Source organism: Mastigoproctus giganteus, chromosome 11 (genome assembly GCF_048544385.1).
Source record: "Mastigoproctus giganteus isolate SK-2022 chromosome 11, ASM4854438v1, whole genome shotgun sequence".
Taxonomy (NCBI): domain Eukaryota; kingdom Metazoa; phylum Arthropoda; class Arachnida; order Uropygi; family Thelyphonidae; genus Mastigoproctus; species Mastigoproctus giganteus.
Window position 1 is genome coordinate 159727675 of NC_143585.1, and position 24579 is coordinate 159752253.

Here is a 24579-nt window from a genome sequence, read left to right on the forward strand (position 1 = left end):
GGCAATGCCACCTTGAGGAGTGCATGAATGCAGTCCTTATACATGTCCAAAATTGGCCAACAATGCACACGCTTCACATTTCTGCTGAAAAAAAAAAAAAAAAATGCAAATGCTTTTTTAATAAAAGAAAATCTTAAGTGTCACTCGAGCATCTCCATCAAAACAGGGAATATCCCAATCAAGCTAGTCAATAAAATCAAATACCTCAGTATTATAAAGCTTACCTTCCAGCCCCCCCCCCACCTTCTGGCTCAACTTGCTGACAAAATCAGTAGATACACTGCAATGATTTCAACAATCTCAAAATGTGACTGGAGGTTAAAACATTGTGCCCTCTGCCATATACAATGCTGTCTACCTACCTGCAGTGTAGTGCAGTGTGGGTGTTTGGTATCAATGGGTCATTATCTTTTGCAATAAGAGGAAACTGGAATCAATCCAGAAGCATATTCTTTTAACCACCACTCATACCTGCTTAATTGTCCCCACACGTTGTATTGCAGGTTCTGGCTGGTGCCATCCAACTGAGGTCATAGCCAGAGGTCTACATTACCATCACAGGAAATCATTACCTGCAAATATTCTGGAATATAATCTCAATCATGTCTGGAACAATAAAAGGAGAACACTGCAACACATTTCATACAGCAATGGCAAAACAACTGACATTTACATTTATCTCCCTAGTATTCACTAGGCATCTTCATAACATATCTCATGGTAGTTGTTGTTTGGTTTTTTAGGGGCATTAGCAACTAAGGCCATATTGCTCCGGGGATATGCGGTGGTCATTCCCTGACCTTTCCGCGTCCTCGTATTTGGTGGTCATGGACTTGAACCCCAGTCTAATCAAGAAGTGTGTGCTACGCACTGCTGCTCTTGCCCACCTGGCTACGGAGGCGCCACATATCTCATCATTGGACATGGCTTCTCGAATGCAAAGTGTTTTGACTTGGGCCTCTTTCTTCCGTGTGGTAAAGAATTTATCTACCTAATGGACGAAACTCACTACAAGCAGTTTTCAAGCTTTACTATAAGAAAAGCAAAACCTTCCTCAGCAAAGAAACTGATTGTTGCATACTTCAAGCTGAGGTCACTCATCCAATTCTCAGGGGACACTCCACTATTTTTGTTTTTTTTACAAAGCTCAACATCACCTCCAGATTGACCACTACTATCTACTGAACACTACTACCTGTACGACACAGGACCCTCCTTATTGTTATTTGGTTTTTTAGGAGCATTAGCAACTAAGGCCATATTGCTCCGGGAATATGCGGTGGTCATTCCCTGACCTTTCCGCATCCTCCGTATTTGGTGGTGACGGGCTCGAACCCCGGTCTAATCAAGAAGCGTGTGCTACGCACTGCTGCTTCTTCCCACCTGGCTACGGAGGCGCCCGGACCCTCCTTAACCTGTTGATACTACCTTTGCAGGATGGGATTGCTGGCTCCTCTCCTGAGGTTGTCAAATTCACACTAGCTGATACCTGACATCCAATATGGGACTGCAGGTGTCCTCTTCGAGGTTGCAGGATCCTAAACCTGTCAAGGCTTAATCTCAACTGAATACCTTTGTTGGGGGGGCAGGCATTGCTGACAATTACTTGAAGTTGTGGGATGCCAAAATGGTATATCTTTTTGCAGGATGCTCTAGCCCTGCACGCTTTTTTTTCTTTCCCCTGGCACTGGGTGGGCTTCCCAGATCAAGGCTATCTTCTTTCCCTCAATTTCAATCATCCAGAGGATGCCTTCCTTCTCCATCCTCCTACCTTTTACATGCTGTAAATACCATTCTGCCACTATCTTCCTCACTCACTCTTCACTTTCTTTTACGGCACACCCAGTGGTGAGCTATAGTGGGCTCACAAGAGCCCATTGTTATTTCTTTTGAAAATTTGCGAGCCCATCGTTGAAACGATCATCTATTTTACAAATTAAATCCTGAATATCCAGAGCTGGAACTATGGTGGGGCGAGCTGGGTCCCATCTCCAGCATTTTAATGGCACAATCGACTAGTTATGTATTTTAAAAGTAATTCATTTTCAAGTTACAGGCAGACCTCTGTTTAACGAACTTCTTTATAGCAAATTTTTTTGAACTCCCCTTGGTAATCACATTTAAAATAGTTTCCATAGAATAAATGGATTACAAGAGAGAACTTTGTATGCATTATTCTCACCTCTGGCCTTTAGGCAATTTACGAATTAGAATGTACAAATTAAGGCTGAAAGGGATTACCATTCCACAACGTTAGCGGGGTCCGTAAAACCTATGCAGCCACATTCCAAAACGTCATGCTAGTTTTCCATATCCAGTCAGAGGATTAAGGAAATTCCTGACATGGATGATAGCCTCTGGTCAACCTGTGCTGTGGCTTCCCTTTACTTCAACACGAAGTCGTGTATTTTGGAGAAGTGAGTGATCCATGCGTTTCAGTAAATTTCTCCATTATATCACCAATCTCTAAAAAATCAGCACAAATTAAGGATTATTGCTAAAGAACTTGATGTGGAAATTATAAAGATTGGTCGTATGTTCGGGCCACAATGGACTGCTTGTAGCTTGCGGACGACAATTAAGGATTGGAGGAACTATCTTGCTTTGTGCAAACATTTTATATCAGATAGTTAAATATCCTGGATTTTTCAATTTCAACCGACTTTTCAATCTGAAATTTCTTAAACGATTTAGCACTAATGATCAACATCCTGCAGGAGCTCTCTTACCTTTCAGAAGCTTTACAAAGTCGCAGCATCACTATAGTAAAAGCAGATAGATAAACTAATTATCTAGCTATCAATGCTATTGCTAATTTGAAAAAATTCTGAAGGAAATCATGAAGCTAAAATTGAGAGCATGTTGAAGTTAAAAGAATTTGAAGGAATCAAAATCGAAAACAAAAACACATTTAAAAAATTATCTCGTGACAAGTTATTAAGAATAAGTTATTAATACAATAGAGTAATTTTAAATTAAATAAAGAAAATAATGACACTATTGACGATGAGGAATTGAAAGAAAATTTAAACAAATGCTATCTGGAATTGTGGAATATGGAGGAATGTTCGTCTCCGTGGCAAGACGGTGAAAAATGAACAAAGAAATTTAAGTTTTCTGATAAAATATGAAATAAAAATTAACGATTTTAGAGATTTTGTCAAAGACAGTTTATCTTTAAAATTGAGTAACATTCCCTTTTCAATTAAGAAAGCCAGAAATATCTTTGAAACCATTGCAATTAGCAGTGCTGAAGCTGAGCAAGCTTCCAGCGTAGTGAATAATATAGTGACAATTGAACATGTTGCAGATTATGATGACCATACATCTAAATGGAAAAACCATTGCTTCGATTTGATCCGGATCGTTACGTCAACTCATCACTCAGCTATTGAGCAAAGCAGAAGATTGACAACAAATATTAATGAAGAAGTAAATTCTATATGGCAATTTTTTGAATAAAATTTTCTTCAATGTTTGTATGATAATTTTTTTCATGTAATCTGTGATTTTTGTGCACCTTTTCTAGAAGAGTATGTTTTTTATGTAATATTTGTTTTTATATTGTAGAATGTTTTGCGATAGTTTGTTATTTGTGATATGGGAAATATTTCATGTTACTTTTATTCACAATATTAAAATTTTATCATCAAAAAGATGTGTCTAGTTATATTTCTCTGGTTGTTAAAAAAAAAAAAAAAAAAGACGAATAAAAGAGTGGCGCGTGTGCTCTGCACATGCGGTACAGGTTTTATGTGAATCCTTCACGTTTCTTTTAGGTATTTTGATTTGTATATAGATTACGAAATAAGACCTTTGGTATTGTAAATACAAAAGCTGTTATTGAACATTCACAAATTTTCATAATTTCTGGAAGACCAGACTCAATGGATTTATGATAACGAAAGTAAGATATGTATACTTGCAATTGCAACATATGTAAATGTCTCTAGAAAACAGTGTCGATTGAAGTACCAATCTTGTAGTTCAAACGACATACACAGCTGTTAGGGGCACCTAAAAATGGAATGTTACGAAAATGCAAGACGAAAAAACCAATTCTTCACAAATATCTGTATTGCTGCAGTCATATGACAAATACTTGTATTGTTGCAATCATACTTATTTCAGGAAGTACGATTGTGATGTCATACTATTCAAAAATTCTAAAAAGTTAGAACTAGAGATGCATCATTATAATCAGGTATCATCATCATGGGGGGGGGGTGATGCCTAGGCTGACTCGAGAAAGCATACTGGTCACGAAAAATGCATCACGTGCTCTTGGCGCAGACTAATTGTGTGAACAGATAGCAAACAAACTGAATGAGTATTTTGCATCTACATTCACACATGAGGAATTATTAAGGTTTGAAAATGGCAGAAGGTTATCAAATTGTAGCAGGATACTTAATGATTTTGTAATAACTGAGAGCAAAGTGGAAGAGAAACTGTTGAAGTTAAACGTAAGAAAAGCACCTGGGGTGGATGGGATCTATCCAGTTATATTAAAGGAGGCGGCAAAGCAACTAAGCAAACCCTTAGCCATAATTATGAGAGCATCCTTGGACTCAGGGGAGGTTCCCACGGACTGGAGATGTGCAAATGTATCCCCAATTCACAAAGGGGGATCGAAGGGTGACACGAGTAATTACAGACCAGTTAGTTTAGCTTCTGTTCCGGGTAAAATAATGGAGTCGCTGGTTAAAGATGCATTGCAGGATCATCTAGACATGACTGCAGCAATAATTCAGACACAGCATGGGTTTGTTAAGGGAAAGTCTTGTCTGACAAATTTGATAGGATATTATGATGTGGTTACAAAGGAACTGGATGCAAAAAATAATTTTGATATCATATATTTGGATTTCAGGAAAGCTTTTGACACTTTTGCGCATGGAAGACTAGTGTACAAATTGGAGCAGAATGGTATTAAGGGTAAGTTGCTACAATGGATAAAAGGATAGTTAAGTGCGAGAAGACAGAGGGTGGTAATCAATGGGTGCTGCTCTTCTTGGACTAATGTTATTAGTGGAGTCCCACAGGGTTCGGTGTTGGGTCCACTGTTGTTTTGTATATTTATCAATGATACTGATGAAGGTATATCAGGTTTAGTGTCGAAGTTTGCAGATGATACAAAGGTTCGCAGGGTTGTTAATGACAGTAATGGCAGTGTGCTACTGCAACAGGATCTAGATAATTTGGGCAGATGGACTAAGAAGTGGCAACTGAAGTTTAACCTTGACAAATGCAAAGTACTGCATATGGGTAGACGTAACCCCAGAGAAACGTACCAACTGTGTGGTACTACACTTAAGGTGGTAGAAAATGAAAAAGACCTGGGAGTAATTGTGCAGTCAGATATGAAGCTTTCTGAGCAATGCAGACAGGCTGCCAGGGCAGGTCATGGGGTTTTGTCAATGATATATAGGAATTTTGCTAGCAGGGAAAAGGAGGTGATTATCCCTCTGAATAAGGCAATGGTCAGGCCACGCCTTGAGTACTGTGTACAGGTCTGGAGGCCTCATTTTAGGAAGGATGTAGATTTGCTTGAGCATGTACAGAGAAGGGCAACAAGATTGGTGAGGGGAATGAAGGGATCCTCTTACCAAGATAGGCTTAAGTTCTGCAAATTGCAGTGGCTGGAGACTAGGCACCTGCGCGGTGATCTGATTGAGGTGTATAAGGCCTTGAATGGGTTGAGCAAGCTGAATTCTGATGGGATCCTTCCACTTGTTCAGATTACAAACCTAAGGGGGCATAAATTCAAATTAAGAAAGGACAGATGTAGAATAGATGTGCGGAAATTTGCCTTTAGCCAGCGGGTGGTTAATTGCTGGAACAAACTTCCATCTGTTGTTGTTGAAGTTGATAGGTTGAATAAATTTAAGGAGGAACTGGACAGGCATTTGGAGGGAATGGTGTGGTTTTTTTTTTTTTTTTTTTTTGGCTGATGCTGCATAAGCTCATACATTTGCTTTCTTGCATCACATGCCACTACTACTACGTGGGCAGCGCCTCTGGCCGAAGCTACAGATGATGTCACTTCTGTGACCAATCAGATTTACTCAGCAAGAATCCCCAAGGATGTTTCACATTAAAGAGTCAGCAAAACTGCAAGCCCATTGTTAAAATATTCACAGTACACCACTGGGTACACCCCATAAGCTGAAGCAACTCTGGGGGTTGCCTAGTCTTCCTCCTCATGCTTAGTATGATAATTAGGGATCGGTGGTGTTTCACAGGCTGAAGCTTTAGAATTGATTATATAGAAGTAATAGTTTTGTGCTGAAATTTAGTTTGCATTGCTCAGCCTTCATTTTAGGCTGCTGAAATGATGATTTGGATGAAGATATATCTGGGTTTTGTACAAAATTTTCTGCTATAGCATTGGCTATTTCTACTGGAGGTGATAAATTTTGCCCAATTCCACTTCAGTATTGGAAATGATGCAAAATAAATCATTCAGTTTATTTTGTTCCAGATTATTCTGCTGTTCATATTGTTTGTTACAGTAGAGGCAAACTGTATCCAAGAATCTTTTTCACTTTTTTCCTTACAAGCCACACATTTGCTTTAAGAGTTTTTTGAAACTTATAAGGTTTTTTTGTTGTTGGATGCTTACAAAACAGGTTCTATGCCCAGTGTTTCTCTTTATTGGCAAGTCAGCATGCATCATTCCACCACTGATTGGCATGTTTAAAAGGACCACTAGTAGAGATTTTGGGTATGGCACTGATTGCATCAGTCAGAATCCGTGTGGCATCATCAATGGATTGGTATTTGATGATTTAAAATTTCCATTTTAAATGTTTTTCTAACTGAGGGATGCTAGCTGTTTGAATTTCACAAACTATCAGATAATGATCAATGCTCAGCAGGTTGTCCAGAATTGACCAGAGAATGAGTGGAACAATGCTGGAGAGCAGATTATCAGGTCTATAGCTGTAATTGTTCTAGGGGGAGAAATTAATATAAATATCAGCACCAGTGTTCAACAATGTTAAATTATGTTTGCCAAGCAGTGATTCCAGAAGTTTTCCTTGTCTGTATGCGGGGAGCCCCAGAGTAGGTGCTGTGCATTAAAGTTTCCTAATACACAAAAGGGAGGAAAAAAATCTAAAGAAGTCCTTCCAGGCCATTATAAGTATATTCTTTCTTTGGTGAGAGGTATATTAGTTTGAGATTGGTTAGTTTCTTGTAGACATATGCTTGCTAGACCACACTGCTTGATTTAGTCATAAATATCACCAATATTGCTATGTAGGTCTCTACAATTACAATGTGATCCATTATTTGTTTTTAACAGCTGGGTTCATTTTAGTCTGTTTTTTTTTTTTTTTAAGTCCAGTCGGTTTTTGTCTCTTCACTTTCATTTTTTTGTTTTTTGGGAAGATTCTTCCATTGGTTCATCCAGGTTGGGGTGCTGTCATCTATATCCATGTCCATTACAGCTTCTGTTGAATTATGGGATGCAGATGGTGGAACAGTAATTAGTGTGTTGGTATGATCTATCACATGCTATTCCTTAGGAGACTGCTGTGGAGGTTGAGAGTATTTGTCAGGCTCAATCTGCAATAGGCATGGTTGATGGAACTGACACATCAGTTTGTGCCACAACCGACTGGTATTTCTTTGTTGCTGCTTCTTAAGTATGTTTTAGTGCAGCAAGCATAATTTGCTCCTTTGCCTCCTGTTTGCTGACTTTTGCTCTACTCTATATTTTTGAATATTTTTTCCTGTTTTCCACAGCTCACAGGATTTAGACTAAGTAGAGTTTTAGCCTCAACAGTTCAGAAAATGTGGCATTTCAACATCACAATCTGTTTGTACATGGGATTTGGACCTACAGTTTGGGCACACTGCATCCCCTCAACAGACAGTGACCAAATTTTTGGCACTTATAGCATCTGATAGGGTAGGAATACAGGGTCTTACAAGGCAGTTGAGATAGCTGGCTTCAACACTGGAAGGTAAATTGGTGCACCAAATGTAACAATGATATTACATGTGGGAAGAAGCTCAGCATCTTTTTTGATCACAATTCATTTTTCTTGTGTAACTTTTTGATCTTTTAACTCTTGGACCAGGCCCACTTCAAGTCCCACTCTGTAATTAGCCATTTGGAGGCATTTAGTGTTGCACATGGGGTAACTTGCATGGTTTCAGCAGAGTCTCAGGTTGCTTATGACTCACAGTTTCAATTAATAAATCACAGGATCCAAGTTTATTTTTCACCATTTTTGGCAAACCTGCTGTGTTTTCTAAGCATTTTTGTATGGGAGACAAAGCACCCATACATTTGTTTGACAGAAAGTGGAAGATAAGGAAAGATGACATTCCTGTTGCTCTTTGTCAGTATGCAGCCTTTTTTGACTGTGATGTCTTACAGTCAATTTCATTTAATTTAGAGTATGATGAGCACTGAGGCTCACTTCAAGGGTAATTGTAAAATTCCACGTTTTTCTCATTTTAGTCTTGAGGAAGTAGCACTTTCCACCCAAGTTTCTGACCCCAACTCATGGAGGCTGGACAGTGACAACTAGTCACCAAACAAATGGATTTTTTTTTTTTTTTTTTTTTGATTTGGTAGTTGTTGGCGCATCGGCTTCTGTGGCCATATTGCACCTCCCAAGGTTTTTGCAGTACTTTGATCCAAGCCCGAGGCGGGAATCGAACCCGCGACCTTTGGGTTGCCGGGCAGGTACTTTACCCACTCGGCCCAAACAAATGGAAGAGTAGGAGAGTAGTACGCTGCTAGCAGAGGTAGTAGTAACGTTGCCAGCACTAATTTTGTCAGTGGAAAAAAGTTATGAAAAGCTAGTACTCACACTAGAAAGACACTAGTAAATCAAGGTGTTGCTTGGCATTTGGCGCCAAGTAGCTTTGTACCACACAGTATGATAAAATTACTGCACATTACAGAGAACATTATTATCCCCCCCATTTATATTTTGCAACATATATTTTGTACTTTTGTAACAAAGTAGTGTTGCTTTTTATTTGTAATAAAAAAAATAAAATAGGTGCATTTACTTATAACATCATTTAACATGCATTTACTTTTGTTCGAGCAAAAAAGCACACAAGTTATTATTATTATAATTAGCCATATGGTGCAAGGAAGCCTGAGGCTTATGTTGCACCAGCCAAAAAAAAAAAAAAAAATCTCGAGTTAGGTTTGGTTTTTGGTTTTTTTAGGAGCATTAGCAACTAAGGCCATATTGCTCCGGGATATGCGGTGGTCATTCCCTGACCTTTCCGCATCCTCTGTATTTGGTGGTGACGGGCTTGAACCCCGGTCTAATCAAGAAGCGTGTGCTACGCACTGCTGCTCCTTCCCACCTGGCTACGGAGGCGCCAATCTCGAGTTACCCAGAGAGAGAGAGAGAGAGAAGTAGAAAGGAATCACCAAGAAAGAAGAATGCCGATATCCACCTCAGGACCCTGGGTGTGCCAAGCCCATACTCACCAGATGTGAGCCCCTCGGGTTTCACTGTTTTCTAATAATATATATGTATATATATCCAAGTATGTAAAAAGAAAATAGGATTGTTAAAAAAAAAAAAAAAAAAAAATATTATATATATATATATATATATATATATATATATATATATATATATATAATTTTATAGAATAATAGAATGGAGAAGCTATTGGTATATGCGGGGGGAGGAAATTAAGATTTAGATAAGATTAGATAAGCAGAATTACGATAACATGAAATATGGATCAGGGTCACTGCTAACGCAAAAAATACCCTACAACCATAATGTATATATAAAGAATTTTTATTAGTATAAAATATAGTAAGTAGATATTTATGCTAAAAATTAGACTAATGAAAATACGGTGTACCCTGCGAGCGATATACGTGTTGACTGAAAGGGGGGAAGGAAAGAAAGGAATCAAAATTAAAATAAATATAACAATAGAAAAATAAACCAAATGGAATTTTGAAGAGATGACCTAGGTGGAAATAGCATTGCGGTGTCATTCATAATTTTAGTGTCTTCTTCAGAGGTCATCCACCAAAATAATGAAAAAGATAGCAATACTCTTACTTCTGTTTCCGACATGTTCTGTATGTCAAGGTACACGTGCAAAATTCCACGTGGTAAATCTAATATAAATTTTGAATCTAATTTTGAATAAGGTTATACAAGTTTGCCAATACAAATATGTGCTGATAAAGTAATACATACAGATCATGGATGACATTAAAGAAGTAAGTAGAACGTTATGAAGGTGGAAAAACCAAAGACAAAGGTAAGGAAAATTCGAATGACGGGAACTTACCGCTACTGGCCGGACTGACAGAAAAGACTGTGTCAGAGGATTACCAGTGTATTTATGCGTGGGCACATTAGCGGCGCCCTAGCGTTAGACCAAATTTCGGTGTATGTTTGAGATGAAATGAAATTAAGTGGGCGGTGAAACTACGCTAGGATTAAGTACATGATGCTCCAACTGCCCAGGATAGTAAGAAATATAATAGCTGACAAAGTAGCAGTAGAAGGCAGCTAAACTTTGTTAAGGCGAAAAAACAGGTTGGGTAAAGTTAGAAAAATAGAGCCCTGGTGTAGCGTTCGGTAAACTAATGGTGCACAGGACATAATATGTAGAGGTTAGCAAAGTAAAAAGATGATTATAGTAGAAATATGTAGTTTGGCTAGGGTAGTTCGGGGTTGCAAACCCGTTCCTATAGTTAGGACCCTGAACGAATGTCCGAGAGTTAGTGCATCATGTATTTAAGTCGGTTGTGTTAAAAGTGGTATACTTGAATACAATTAAGCTATAATATATTCACATATAAACAAAGTTAGGCTTGAACATAATTACAAGATAAATACACTGTGTTAGGCCAATTGGTGGGTATGAGTTTTCCAGGCTGTAAGACACCACAGAGGCCTAGTGTATTGTATTTACACTATATACATACTTGATATGTATGGGAATAATTATATGTCAATAATGCTGTTTATATTAATCTCCTTGAGGTTCCTGTGCCTTAGTATGTTAAGGGCATTAATGATATGATGGCGCAGATATGCTATAGGAAAAAGATTGTTTATCAGTTTCCTGTATAATGTCCTGATGTTATCAATGGCTGTTTCATTATCGCTGCATATGGTTGCTATTCTGATGCATTGTGCCAGAATAACATTGGCATGTACCTGTTTGGAAATATTTGAATTCCATTGTGTAAGGTTTACTATGCTAAAGTTGAATTCTTCACGTTTGTGGTACAAATTGATGGAGGCTATGTCATTCTTTAACTTAATGTCTAGATCCAAGAAATGGGCTGCTGTATCAAAGTTGTTTGTTTTTTTCAGTATGAGTTCGTTGGGGTATAAGTGTCCATAATCCTTGATGAAATTCGGGCTGTTGATCACTATGAGGTCATCTATATATCTATATTGGATAAGGTCCTGTGGAAATGATGTTTCTGACCAATATAGATATAGGTTGGCTATTATGCATGAGGTTGGGCTGCCCATAGGTGTTCCATTGGTTTGTTGATACACTGTATTACCGTCATATATAAAATTATTGGAGATACATAGGTTCAGTATGTTGTTCCAGTAATAGGTATTGCAGGATATATAATCCTTATATTTAGCATAGATATCTTTGAGTACAGATTTTAGATTGGTTTGATTAATACTTGTAAATAGGCTGTGGAAATCAAAGGTTTGAATATTGTTGACTTTATTATTCTGCAAAAATTGTAATACAGGTAGGTTGTTGCCTATGATTCTGCTGTTATGTATGTTATGCAGCAGTGGTTGTAGTAGTTGTTCTAGTGTTTTTCCAGGAGGTTATGAATCTGAAACCTATGGGGTTTTTATGAAATTTTGGAATGAAGTATATATAAGGCAAGTTGTAATTGTTCAAGTTCAGCTTTAGTTTTTTATTGAAGGCTATTAGTTTTTTTGTAATACTATTGCAGGTACTGGATATAGGTTTGTAAGTATATATATATACTTCATTCCTTTTTTTTTTAAACTTGTTACTCTGCACAAATCGTGTTGGTTGCAATTTGTGCATTCCGTTAAAAAATGCTTATGCATGCAATCGTGAAATTTATAAAGAAAAGAGAAGATTATCTTGGAAACAAATGCCTCTTGAAGCATTTCTGAAGAAGACGACTCCTTGTGCAACAAACCAACGAAGTGCCGAGCCAATAATGAGTGATCAACGAGTGTGCATTTAGTCGATGATGAAGAATAAACATTCTTTAAAATTTGTAAGTCATAAATAATTTCTTTATTATAATATGCTTGATTTTACAAGCTAAGTTTTCATTTCTTTCAATAAATCAATCATTGTTTAAACAAACTAATTGGCTAACTAATTTCATTTTTGATAACATAACCCCTATAGGAAATAAATTCCAACTTTACGAGTTTTCGCTTTACGAGCATGCGTTAGGAACGAATTAACTCGTAAATTCGAGAACTAACTGTATAATAATTAATCTTGTTCAGTGTTGTTCCTTGCAAAGATAACAAAAATAAAGATAACTCCATGAAATAAATTTTGTTTATGAAAATATTTTTATGAAGTTTTATACATATGAACTATTATATATTTTTGAACATGACATTTTGTTAAAGCAATACTGAGACCATTACTAACCTGAAAACTAGATTTCAACAAGGAAGGAAGCTCTACTGTTCCAGCAGCAAGCACCAAAATTTTTTTAGTTACTCTGATTATGCTAAAGAAGATTTGAAAACAAAAAGGAGTGCTCATTGAGAACTGCTTGTTGCAAGATTAAAACCACTAATTAGGAAAGTGTGCAACTGTGTTACATATGCAATGAGTGGTCTTTTAAGCCAATGAAAGGGGGGGGGGGGATCTTGAAAATTAAAATGACTATCGGAGTGATATAAATATGAATTTTAATATTCCTTCAGTATATTTCTGACCTTTGATCTGCATTCTTTATTTTGTTGGAATTTAAGAGATATGTCCCTAAAGAAAATCAGAGCCATGTATCCTAAATACATGGATCTGATTTTCTTTCTGCATATGTGCCAGTTCACAAAATTCTGAAGCCTAACAAGAGGCTTAAGCATTTGTTGAGAAAAGCACAAGTTTATAATAAAAATAAACATCACAGGTCAGAGATATTACTTCTAGAGGGATGCAGATATCTAATATTAAATTATTTTTGGTTTTGATTTCATATCCTACATATCACTGTTTCAGTTTGAAGTGTGTTAATTGGATTATAATTTTTTGATGGATTAACATAATTAGGCATTACAAATTTTAGGGTGAAGTTGTTTGGTCAACTGCTTAACCGCTTTTAGTGGACCTTACATTTGATGCAGCTGATCACATAAGTGGAATGCTTATTTTAATAAGTCTTCTTGCCAATTTTTTTAAGCTAGTTTTTAGTTTAGCTAGTACTGCTTGGCACACAAAATACACTGATCACTAATGGACCACCGATATGATATGAAATTTCTAAACACGTCAGCACTTCAATTTTGCATGTGGCTGTCATTATTGTCCATAACACTAAAAAATAAAATAGTAAACCTTTCTAATTATATTAGCACAAAGATTATCAATTTCAAATGCAGGTCAGATATTATCAATTTCGTGCAAATATATGTGAATCAGATCACCATTTCCTGTTGATCTGATTCACATATATTATGCACTTTATTGTAGAATTTCACTCAAGCATGGGAAAGTGGCGGAAGTAAATCTGACTGCCAAATTTGTTAAATTTTTTACAATATTGTTTAAAACAAAGCATATAACGAAAAACTTAAGTCTTTTATTGTAAAGGTTTATTCTTAAAGTTTTATTCTTAAAACTTTTATTTTAAAAGTATTAAAAATATATTTTTGTCATATAGGCTTAAAAGATATTCTATAGGATTAGGATATCTAATGCTTTTGACACTGTTGCGCATGGAAGACTACTGTACAAATTGGAGCAGAATGGTATTAAGGGTAAGTTGCTACAATGGATAAAAGGATGGTTAAGTGGGAGAAGACAGAGGGTGGTAATCAATGGGTGCTGCTCTTCGTGGACTAATGTTATTAGTGGAGTCCCACAGGGTTCGGTGTTGGGTCCACTGTTGTTTTGTATATTTATCAATGATATTGATGAAGGTATATCAGGCTTAATGTCGAAGTTTGCAGATGACACGAAGGTTGGCAGGGTTGTTAATGACAGTAATGGCAGTGTGCTACTGCAACAGGATCTAGATAATTTGGGCAGATGGGCTAAGAAGTGGCAACTGAAGTTTAACCTTGACAAATGCAAAGTACTGCATATGGGTAGAAGTAACCCCAGAGAAACGTACCAACTGTGTGGTACTACACTTAAGGTGGTAGAAAATGAAAAAGACCTGGGAGTAATTGTGCAGTCAGATATGAAGTTTTCTGAGCAATGTAGACAGGCTGCTAGGGCAGGTCATGGGGTTTTGTCAATGATATATAGGAATTTTGCTAGCAGGGAAAAGGAGGTGATTGTCCCTCTGTATAAGGCAATGGTCAGGCCACGCCTTGAGTACTGCGTACAGGTCTGGAGGCCTCATTTTAGGAAGGATGTAGATTTGCTTGAGCGTGTACAGAGAAGAGCAACACGATTGGTGAGGGGAATGAAGGGATCCTCTTACCAAGAGAGGCTTAAGTTCTGCAAATTGCAGTGGCTGGAGACTAGGCACCTGCGTGGTGATCTGATTGAGGTCTATAAGGCCTTGAATGGGTTGAGCACGCTGAATTCTGATGGGATCCTCCCACTTGTTCAGAATACGAACCTACGGGGACATAAGTTCAAATTAAGAAAGGATAGATGTAGAATAGATGTGCGGAAATTTGCCTTTAGCCAGCGGGTGGTTAATTGCTGGAACAAACTTCCATCTGTCGTTGTGGAAGTTGATAGGTTAAATAAATTTAAGGAGGAACTGGACAGGCAATTGGAGGGTATGGTGTGATTTTTTTTTTTTTTTTTTTTTTGGCTGATGCTGCATAAGCTCCTACACTTGCTTTCTTGCATCAAGTGCCACTACTACTACTACTACTACTACTATCTCTATGGTTATGAAAATATCTACTAGCTGTTATGATAATTTTTAATCCCAGTTTAATGTTAATTTACAAAAAAATAATAATAATAATAATTAAAAAATACATATTATTTCTTCTTACATCCAATTATACTGTCAAGATAATACATTATTGCCTAGTTTGAAATTACTGATTGCCTTTATCATAGAAGACTCAGATACAACAGCCAGTATGACTTTTAAGGATGCAACAACTAGAGAGTTAAAATAAAAATTTGTATTCAAAAATAAATCTATTTACGGTTCAAAATTTAAGTTAATAAATTTAATAATTACAAATTATAAAATTTTTTAAAACTACTCTGCTTACCTTTATCTTGTCTAAAATTGAAGGGTTAAACATATACATCCCAGCATTTATCTTATTTGAAACAAATTCCTGTGGCTTCTCTACAAATCTTTCAATACGACTCCTTTCATCATAAATTACCACACCGTACTTAGATGGTTCTTCAACTCTAGTCACCTATATATAAAAATTAAATTTCTTTAATCTTTAGCTGATCAAAAGAGATTGGATTTTTACTTAAGTATATATTGACCTGTGCTATCTATTCAGTGAAATAAAGTTTCATGGCTATTAACCCTTTAAGAAGTGTGTGCTGAACACACTGTGTTCAGCACTCAGTTCAATGGCAACACACACACACACACACACACACACACACACACACACACACACACACACACACGTGTGCTGAACTGAGAACCTTCAGGGATAATGCTTTTAAAGTGATATCAAACCAATTTTATCTGGATAATAATTTCCCTGTAATATTGGATTACTGAGTCAAAATAAGAACAAATTAATATATAAAGGCATTTATTTTCTTTACAAAACTAACAATCCACAAATAATCTCACTCCTCTGATTATGAATAAACCTCCTCAGGCAAGCACATAAGCATGTGCACACACACACAAAGAATCACAGGATTAAAGTAAGAGATGCAAAAATAATAGCCATCTATTAGCATCTACTGAACCAAACAGTCCTTGTTGAGGCTGGAAGTAACCTAAATGCATAACATTTTTTGCCAACACAAACCAAATGGTATATTTTGCTGACAAAGTTTAACAATTAAATGCTGATTTAAGGAAATGATTTAAGATTTAATGACTAAACCATAGAGGAAATTGCAGACATGAAAATTCTGAAATGAGACCATATATCTCCATTTTCTTCTTCCATAACAACTAGAAGGTAAATGAGACAGTATATTTCCTTTACCTTCTATTTGTTGTAATAACTTGAAGATGAAAAAAAGGAGACATACTGTCCCACTAACTTTCTGAAGTTTTAAACCTGTTGTAAAGCTAAAGATTTCATTATGGATATGAGCATCAAAAGGTTGGACTAGCCAGCACAGCTGAATTTAATGATGTGAATTGGATTGTCAGATGCATGTGAGAAGGGACCACTCAAAAATGAACTGAACTGGTCATTTTAACCAGTTCAGGGCTAACCCGGATGAAGGCTGAATGGCAGAAAATATTGAAAGGCATTCATAAAAAAAAAAAAAAAAAAATTTAGTGGAGAGTGTTCCACAAAAACTAAAGTTTTCAGCAAAAATCCAGATATCAATGGCAGGGCAGTGTATATACAACACCAAATCCAATCTACATGAGCCAAAATAATAAATTTCTGAGTGTTACAGAAGAGCTTTGAAAGAATGACATCTCAAAATCCACCACATGCCACTGATGTGCTGCAACCAATAATGCCAATTTATTGCTCATTATTTATGAATACTACACATTAGTTTAATATACACTGCTGTTAAGGACAGCATGTCTCTTGCTACCAAGCATTTACTTAGCTTTTTTAACATATTATATAAGTTTAAGTTGTTTAAAAACAGATTCAAAGCATTATAAAACAAAATAAATTTCAATCTACAAAGAAACCAAAAATAATATTAAAGTTTAGTAATAAACTTGAAATAATTAAGAAATTAGAATGAGATGTAAGTATGAGTATATTATGTATATGCTCCTACTTACAACACTCCATTCTAATTTCCTAAATATAATATACTCCTGCTCATCAGTATAATATACACAGCAACGTATATTATACTGATGAGCAAATATAACATTGGCTCATCAATGATGTATGATAATAAACATTCAAAGACAAACTTTTAAAATTTACTATGTTTTATTATCCTAACAATGCAAATGCTAATAGAAAAAGTCTTCATAAGCATGATCACACAGTTTGACTATTTCAGGATCAATGGTTGTTACCAAAGAAGAAGATTTTAAAGAACAAAATGGGAATAAATACCAAATGTACATTTTCTGGGGGATGGTTAACTAATTTTAAGAATGGTCATGGAATTAGGAAATTGGATATTACTGGTAAAAAAAACAATCTGCTGATGGGAGGAGGCCAATACAGTATTACTTTTGAGTAGCTTATTAAGGACAAATAAGCTGCTTAAAAAACTTATAGCTGATCAAATTTACAATGTAGATGAGACAGAACTGTACTGGAAGTGTTTATCTACAAAACCTTTGGTTAATGGGACTGAGAAAGGTGCTAGTAGTTTCAAACAGAACTGTTCTTGCATGTGCTAATACTTCAGGCCAACAGACTTAAGTTTTTATTGGTTGACAAATTTGCTTGTTCTCAAGAATTCAATGGAATTGTTTATAAATCACAGAAAAATGCATGGATGGATAAGGATATTTTTTGTGATATCTTTTGTGTTATCCAAAAGTCAAAAACACTAAGTGTTTTTTACTTTTGGATAACTGTAGAGCTCACCTACATGAATCAAAATTATTATATGATTTTGGGAATAACTTTTGTTACTATTTGCCACCAAATGTAACAGCTCTTATACAGCAATTGGATAAGGAAATTATACAGAATCTTAAAATGCCATTACTGAAACAATTTTATAAAAAAAATTATTAACAAACGCATAACAATTCTGGACTTTCAACAAAATTTTACAATTAAAGATGCTATGTTAATCAGAAAATGCATGGAATGCAGTAAAACCAATAACTCCAATAACCAATGAGGGACCCATCAAGCACTCTGCTGCTCAGCTCAACGGCTGAGCTCACACATGTGCATCAGGCAACACAGAGACAATCTCCAAGATAGAATGCACTGGTCCCAAAGGAACTAGTTATTGTTAGTGACCCTATTGTCAGGGAGACGGAGAATATCCTATGCAAGAAGGATAGGTGGAACAGGACCAGGGTATGTCTGCCAGGGGCAAAAGATGATGTTGTAGAGCAGATATTATCTTTTAAGGGCACAAAAGGTGATCTCAACATTGACCTGTACTTGTTGAGTACAGGTCAACGTTGAAAAAACATTGCAAGTTAGGGTTGAATGTGAAAGTGTCTGAAATTCTGCCCAGACACGATAGGAGGGAGTATATGGTGAGAGCCTTGTCGATCAATTCGGCCCTGGAGAGATTGTCCAAAGGCTAAAATTTTTTTCAGCCTGGTCTGTGCATGTTGACAGGAGAGACTGCTTCTACAGGGATGGGGTACACTTAAATGGAAAGGGTGCAAGAATATTTGCTGATGCTATCGAGCCAGTGTTAGGTGGGTTGGAAAACTGCTAGCTTGGGGGATACACAGACTACAAGGTTAACAGTGGCTGCAGGCAGAGGCAAAAGTGATTTTTGCACTGCTTCTATTAGAATGAGCACCAGCCTGGAAAGCAAGGTAATGGAGATTTCTACGACTGCTGAGAGTCATAGTGAAAAAAGTAATTACATGGGCTGTGTTAGGGTAACCAAGAGTAGGAACAGCTGCATGTATACTGGCATGTACACCAATGCTACGAGTATAGTTAAAACATTTGATGAACTTGAAGTGCTAGTCAAGACATCAAAGGCAGATATTGTTGGGATATCAGAGATGTGGTGTCACACAGATATAAGCAGCGCAGAATTGGAATTTGGGGAGTACAATGTGTACAGGAAGGATAAACAGGAAGGGAGGAACAGTTTTGCAGCTAGTTAAGAAAAAAAATCTAAGGAAGTGCATCCAATTGATGTTGGTGGACAATGCAGTGTTCAGTCTGTTTGGTGTGAAATAAGCACTGGGAAACAAAAAATGAGAGTGGGTGTGTGTTATAGGACTAATGAATCTGATGAGTATAATGAGCAATTCTGCAGAGAAATAGAGTGGGCCAGTAAATCAGAGTGTCTTGTAATGGGAGATTTTCACTTTCCAGCTACTGACTGGAACTTGTGGTTTGGTCACTCGCACACTAGCAAGACTTTTGTGGATTTATTGGATGACTGTTTTGTTGTTGTTGTTTGGTTTTTTAGGAGCATTAGCAACTAAGGCCATATTGCTCCGGGATATGCGGTGGTCATTCCCTGACCTTTCCGCATCCTCCATATTTGGTGGTGACGGGCTCGAACCCCGGTCTAATCAAGGAGTGTGTGCTATACACTGCTGCTCCTTCCCACCTGGCTACGGAGGCACCTTGATGACTGTTTTCTACAGCAATATGTTCGAGAGGCAACCAGAGGTAGCAATACTCTTGATCTGATTATCAACAGTGATCATTCATGCATTAAGAATTCGCAGAAAAAGGAACCACTGGGTGACAGTGTTCACAATGTACCGATGTGGGAATTACTCAAAGATGTAACTGCAATCAAGGCTAAAGGGAAGGGCTTTTGCTTTCGTAAAGGTGACAGGGGTCTCAGACAGTTTTTAAATTCTGTACAGTGGGATCAACTGATGATGTTACCAATGTTGAATTTTAAATGGGAAGCCTCCAGGGACTTAATTTTGGAGGCTACTAGGGTTTTCATTAAAACTAAGAAATACTGTTCGAGGTTTAGGCCTAAGTGGATGTCAGATGAAAATATTGAGACTCCTGGCAGAGAAGAAGAAGAATGCATGGGATGCATATAAAGTATCAGGTGACACAGAAGCCTACGGCATGTATAATCATCATCATCAGCCATTTTCAATCCACTGCAGGATGAAGGCCTCTCCAGCAACTTTCCAGTTCCTTCTGTTTTGAGCACTGGCCATCCATTTACTACTCAAAAACTCATGAATTTCATCTATCCATCTCCGCCTTTGTCTTCCAGGTTTTCTTCTAGCTCCTCTTGGGTACCATTCTGTTATTTTCTTAGTCCATCTGTCATCATGTCTTCGAGCTATGTGTCCTGCCCAAGACCATTTTAGTTCTTTAGTTTTGATAAGAATGTCCTTTACTTGAGTTTGCTGCCTAATCCATGTGTTTCTCTTCTTATCTAACAGTCTGATTCCCAATATAATTCGTTCCATTCTTCGCTGTGTAGTTCTTAGCTTCTCTTCCATTCTTTTGGTGAGTGCCCAAGTTTCACTTCCATAAGTCATGGTGGGAGTATACATTGATTCATTATTTTACGTTTCAGACAAACTGGGATATTGCTCTTCAGTATGTGACTATATTTCCTGAATGCTATCCATCCAAAATTTATTCTTCTCTTGACTTCCAGCCATTTATCATTATTACAGCTAATAACTTGTCCCAGATAAGTATATGACTCCACCTTTTCAATTACTGCTCCTTCAATCATTATTTCCCTTTCTGTGGCATACTTGTTCATCATTACTTTTGTTTTAGCCATATTCATCTTTAGTCCAAAATCCTTACTAACTGTGCATAACTGATTAAGATTTTCCTCTAAATTCTTTGGGATCGTGGCTTATGACCACAATGTCATCTGCAAATCGTAAATGGTTTAGGTACTCTCCGTTCACATTGACTCCTTTCTGCGACCAGTCTAATCTTCTGAAAGCTTCCTCAAGGGCAGCAGTAAACAGCTTCGGAGATATTGTGTCTCCTTGTCGAACTCCTTTCTCGATTTTAAATTTGCTACTGTCTTTGTCTAGTCTAATAAAGGATGTAGCACTCTCATATATTTTCTTCAAAATCATAATATATGGAGTATCTATGCCTTGTCTTTCCAGTGACCGAAACATTGCCTTATGCTGTATGGAGTCAAATGCCTTTTCATAATCCACAAATGCCAGGCATAATGGTGTTTTATATTCATTTGCTTTCTCCATTAGCTGTGATATTACGTGAAGGTGATCCATAGTTGAGAATCCTGTCCTAAAGCCAGCTTGCTCTTTCGGTTGATTCTCATCAAGTATTCTTTCTAATCTGTTAGTAATGACCCTTGTGAACAACTTGTAGATATGGGATAACAAGCTAATTGGTCTATAATTTCCAATTTCTGATTTATCTCCTTTCTTATGCAGCAAAACTATGATTGCATTATTCCACTGCTTAGGCATCACACCTTTTCTAATGCACTTTGTGAACAGTCTTGCCAGTTTTTGTGTTATGTCTCTTCCTCCCAATTTTAACAACTCTACAGTAACTTCATCTTCCCCCGGGGCTTTCCGATTCTTCATTTTCTTCAATGCATGTTCTACCTCATCAGGAAGAATATCGGGTATGTCGTATGTGTTGCTACTTTGCAATCCATCTTCCCCACTGCTGGTATCATTCCCTCGCTCCTTGTATAATTCTCTATAGTAGTCTTCTGCTATTTGAATTACGCCTTCTCTGCTGTTTATAAGTACACCATTGCTATTCTTCAGTTTCAGTATCATTTGTCTTTCTGTATTACTGCTCATGGCTGCTGATTTAAATCCTTTGTTTTCCCTTAATGCTTGTTCTACTTTTCTTGTGTTAAATCTTCTTATGTCCTCTCTGAGTCTATTTCTAATGGCTTTGCATAACTCAGTATACTCAATTTTCTCCCTGGCAGTGTTTTTCTTGCTCTTCATTTGTCGTCTTTGGTTCATCATGACAAGTGTTTCTTGACTAATTTTTTCTTCTTTGGATTTCTGTTTCCCTATAGGTTTCTTGGGCTTTATCACTTTCAGAAAGTTGTAATATTCCTCGTCGATATCTTGGTCCTGAGCAGTCTGCAGAAGCTCAAACTTGTTCTTAAGTTCCAGTACATACTGCTTTTTCTCCTCCTCTGTTATTTCAAAGACCTTTGTATTATTTACTCGAGTCAGTTTTTTCCTTTCCTATGTCTATATCAAGTGTACATCTTACCATTCTGTGATCACTTCCAACATTTACCTTATTCAGGACGGTAACATCATTCACAATATATCTTCTGTTAGTGAGGATGAAGTCGATTTCATTAGTTGTTAATCCATTTGGACTCTTCCATGTCCACTTTCTGTTCACCCTTTTCTTGAAAAAAGTGTTCATTACTGACATTCCTTGAGATTCTGCAAATTCCACAAGTCTTTCACCTCTTTTATTTCTTTCACCAATTCCAAAATTTCCTATAGTTCCTCTTTCTGCACTGTTTTGCCTTTTTCCAACCTTAGCATTGAAGTCCCCCATAATAATAGTGTAGTGGGTTTTCTGCTCATCTAGAAGACTCTCAATTTCAGTGTACATGTCTTCAACCTCTTCATCATCATGGCTCGATGTTGGTGCATAAATCATTACAATCTTTAGCTTGTACCTCTTAGAAATCTTGAGTATTAGTCTTGACACCCTTGGTGATGTACTTCTGAATTCCAAAATGTTGTTTTTAAAATCTTTATGGACCAGAAACCCAACTCCACCTTCACTCTTTTCACTGTTTCCATTGGTGTACAGCAGATTTCCACTTGATAAACTTATAAGTGATTCATTTCTTCTTCTCGTTTCAGCCAAACCGATGATATTCCAACGATGGCATGTATAAACTAGTCTGTAATTAAGTCATAAAGGAGGTTAGGCAGGCGAAGACAGATTACGAGAAATCTTTGGTAAAGGGTGCAAAGAAAAACAGCAAAGAGTTCTTTTCTTATGTAAACTCTAGAAAGAAAGGGATGAATCAGATTGAACCACTTAACATAGATGGATTGACTATTGATGATCATGCTCAGGTGGCTGATAAATTGAATGAGTATTTTGCATCTACATTCACACATGAGGAGTTATTCAATGAGGAGAGCGCCAGAAGTTTATCAAACGCTAACATGGAGCTAAGTGATTTTGTAATAACTGAGAGCAAAGTGGAGGAGAAATTGTTGAAGTTAAACATAAGGAAGGCAGCAAACCCTTAGCCATAATTATGAGAGATTCCTTGGACTAAGGGGAGGTCCCCATGGTCTGGCGATGTGCAAATGTATCACCAATTCACAAAGGGGGGTTCAAAATGTAACACAAGTAACTACAGACCTGTTCGTTTAACTTGTGTTCCAGGGAAAATAATGAAATCACTGGTTAAAGAACCATTGCAGGATCATCTAGACAAGATTGGAGTAACAGTTAAGACACGGCCTGGGTTTGTTAAAGGGAGGTCTTGTCTGATCAATTTGATTGGATACTGTGATGTGGTCAGAAAGGAACTGAATGCCAAAAATAATTTTGATATCCTATACTTGAATTTCAGGAAACTTTTGATACTGTTGTGCATGGAAGACTGCTGTACAAATTGGAGAGGTATGGCATTAAGGGTAAGTTGCTACAATGGATAAAGGGATAGTTGAGTGGGAGATAACAGATAGTGGTAATCAGTGGACACTGCTCTTCGTGGACAAATGTTATTAGTGGAGTTTCCCAGGGTTCGGTGTATTTGGGTCCATTGTTGTTTTGTATATTTATCAACGATATCGATGAAGGTACATCAACTTTAATGTCCAAGTTTCCAGATTATACAAAGTTTGGCAGGGTTGTTAACAACAGTAAAGACAGAATGCTACTCCAACTGGATCTAGATAAGTTGGAAAAATGGGCTGAGAAGTGGCAACTGAAGTTTTACATTGACAAATTCAAAGTACTGCATGTGGGTAGCAATAACCCAAGAGAAACGTACCAACTGTTTGGTACTACACTCAGGGAAGTGGAAAGTGAAAAAGTCGTGGGGGTAACGGTGCAGTCATATAGGAAGTTCGTTGAGCAGTGCAGACAGGCTGCCAGGGCAGGTCATGGAGTCTTGTCAATGATATATAGGAATTTTGCTAGCAGGGACAGGGAGGTGATTATCCCGTTATACAAGGCAATGGTCAGGCCAAACATAGATACTATGTACAGGTCTGTAGGCCTCATTTTAGAAAGAGTGTAGAGTTGCTAGAATGAGTACAAAGAAGGGCAACAAGATTGGTGAGGGGAACAAAGGGGTGCTCTTACTAAGAACGGCTTAAGTTCTGCAAATTGCAGTGCTTGGAGAGTAGGCACCTGCAAGGTGATCTGATTGAGGTGTATAAAGCCTTGAATGGGTTCAGCAAGCTGAATACTGATGGGTTTATTCCCCTTCCTCAGACTAAGAACCTGAGGGGGCACAGTTTCAAATTGAGGAAAGATAGTTGTAGAATAGATGTGCAGAAATTTGCCTTTAGCCAGTGAGTAGTTGATTGGTGGAACAGGTTTCCATCTTTTGTTGTGGAAGCTAATAGTCTAAATGAAGTTAAGGCTGAGCTGGAGAGGCATTCGGAATGAATTGAGGGGTGAAATAGGAGGATGTTTTTTT

The 24579-nt window shown here is 37.2% G+C and overlaps 1 protein-coding gene across 4 annotated transcripts in view; it reads right to left on the reverse strand.

Moving 5' to 3' along the window:
- Positions 1–24579, reverse strand: part of Gmppb (GDP-mannose pyrophosphorylase B) — a 243518-nt gene that overhangs the window by 109002 nt on the left and 109937 nt on the right. For all 4 annotated transcript variants that reach the window (XM_090385375.1, XM_090385372.1, XM_090385373.1 and 1 more), the window contains one exon: positions 15411–15566. In XM_090385375.1, coding sequence (XP_090241501.1) covers positions 15411–15566 — 156 coding nt within the window. The remainder of the gene's footprint in view (positions 1–15410; positions 15567–24579) is intronic.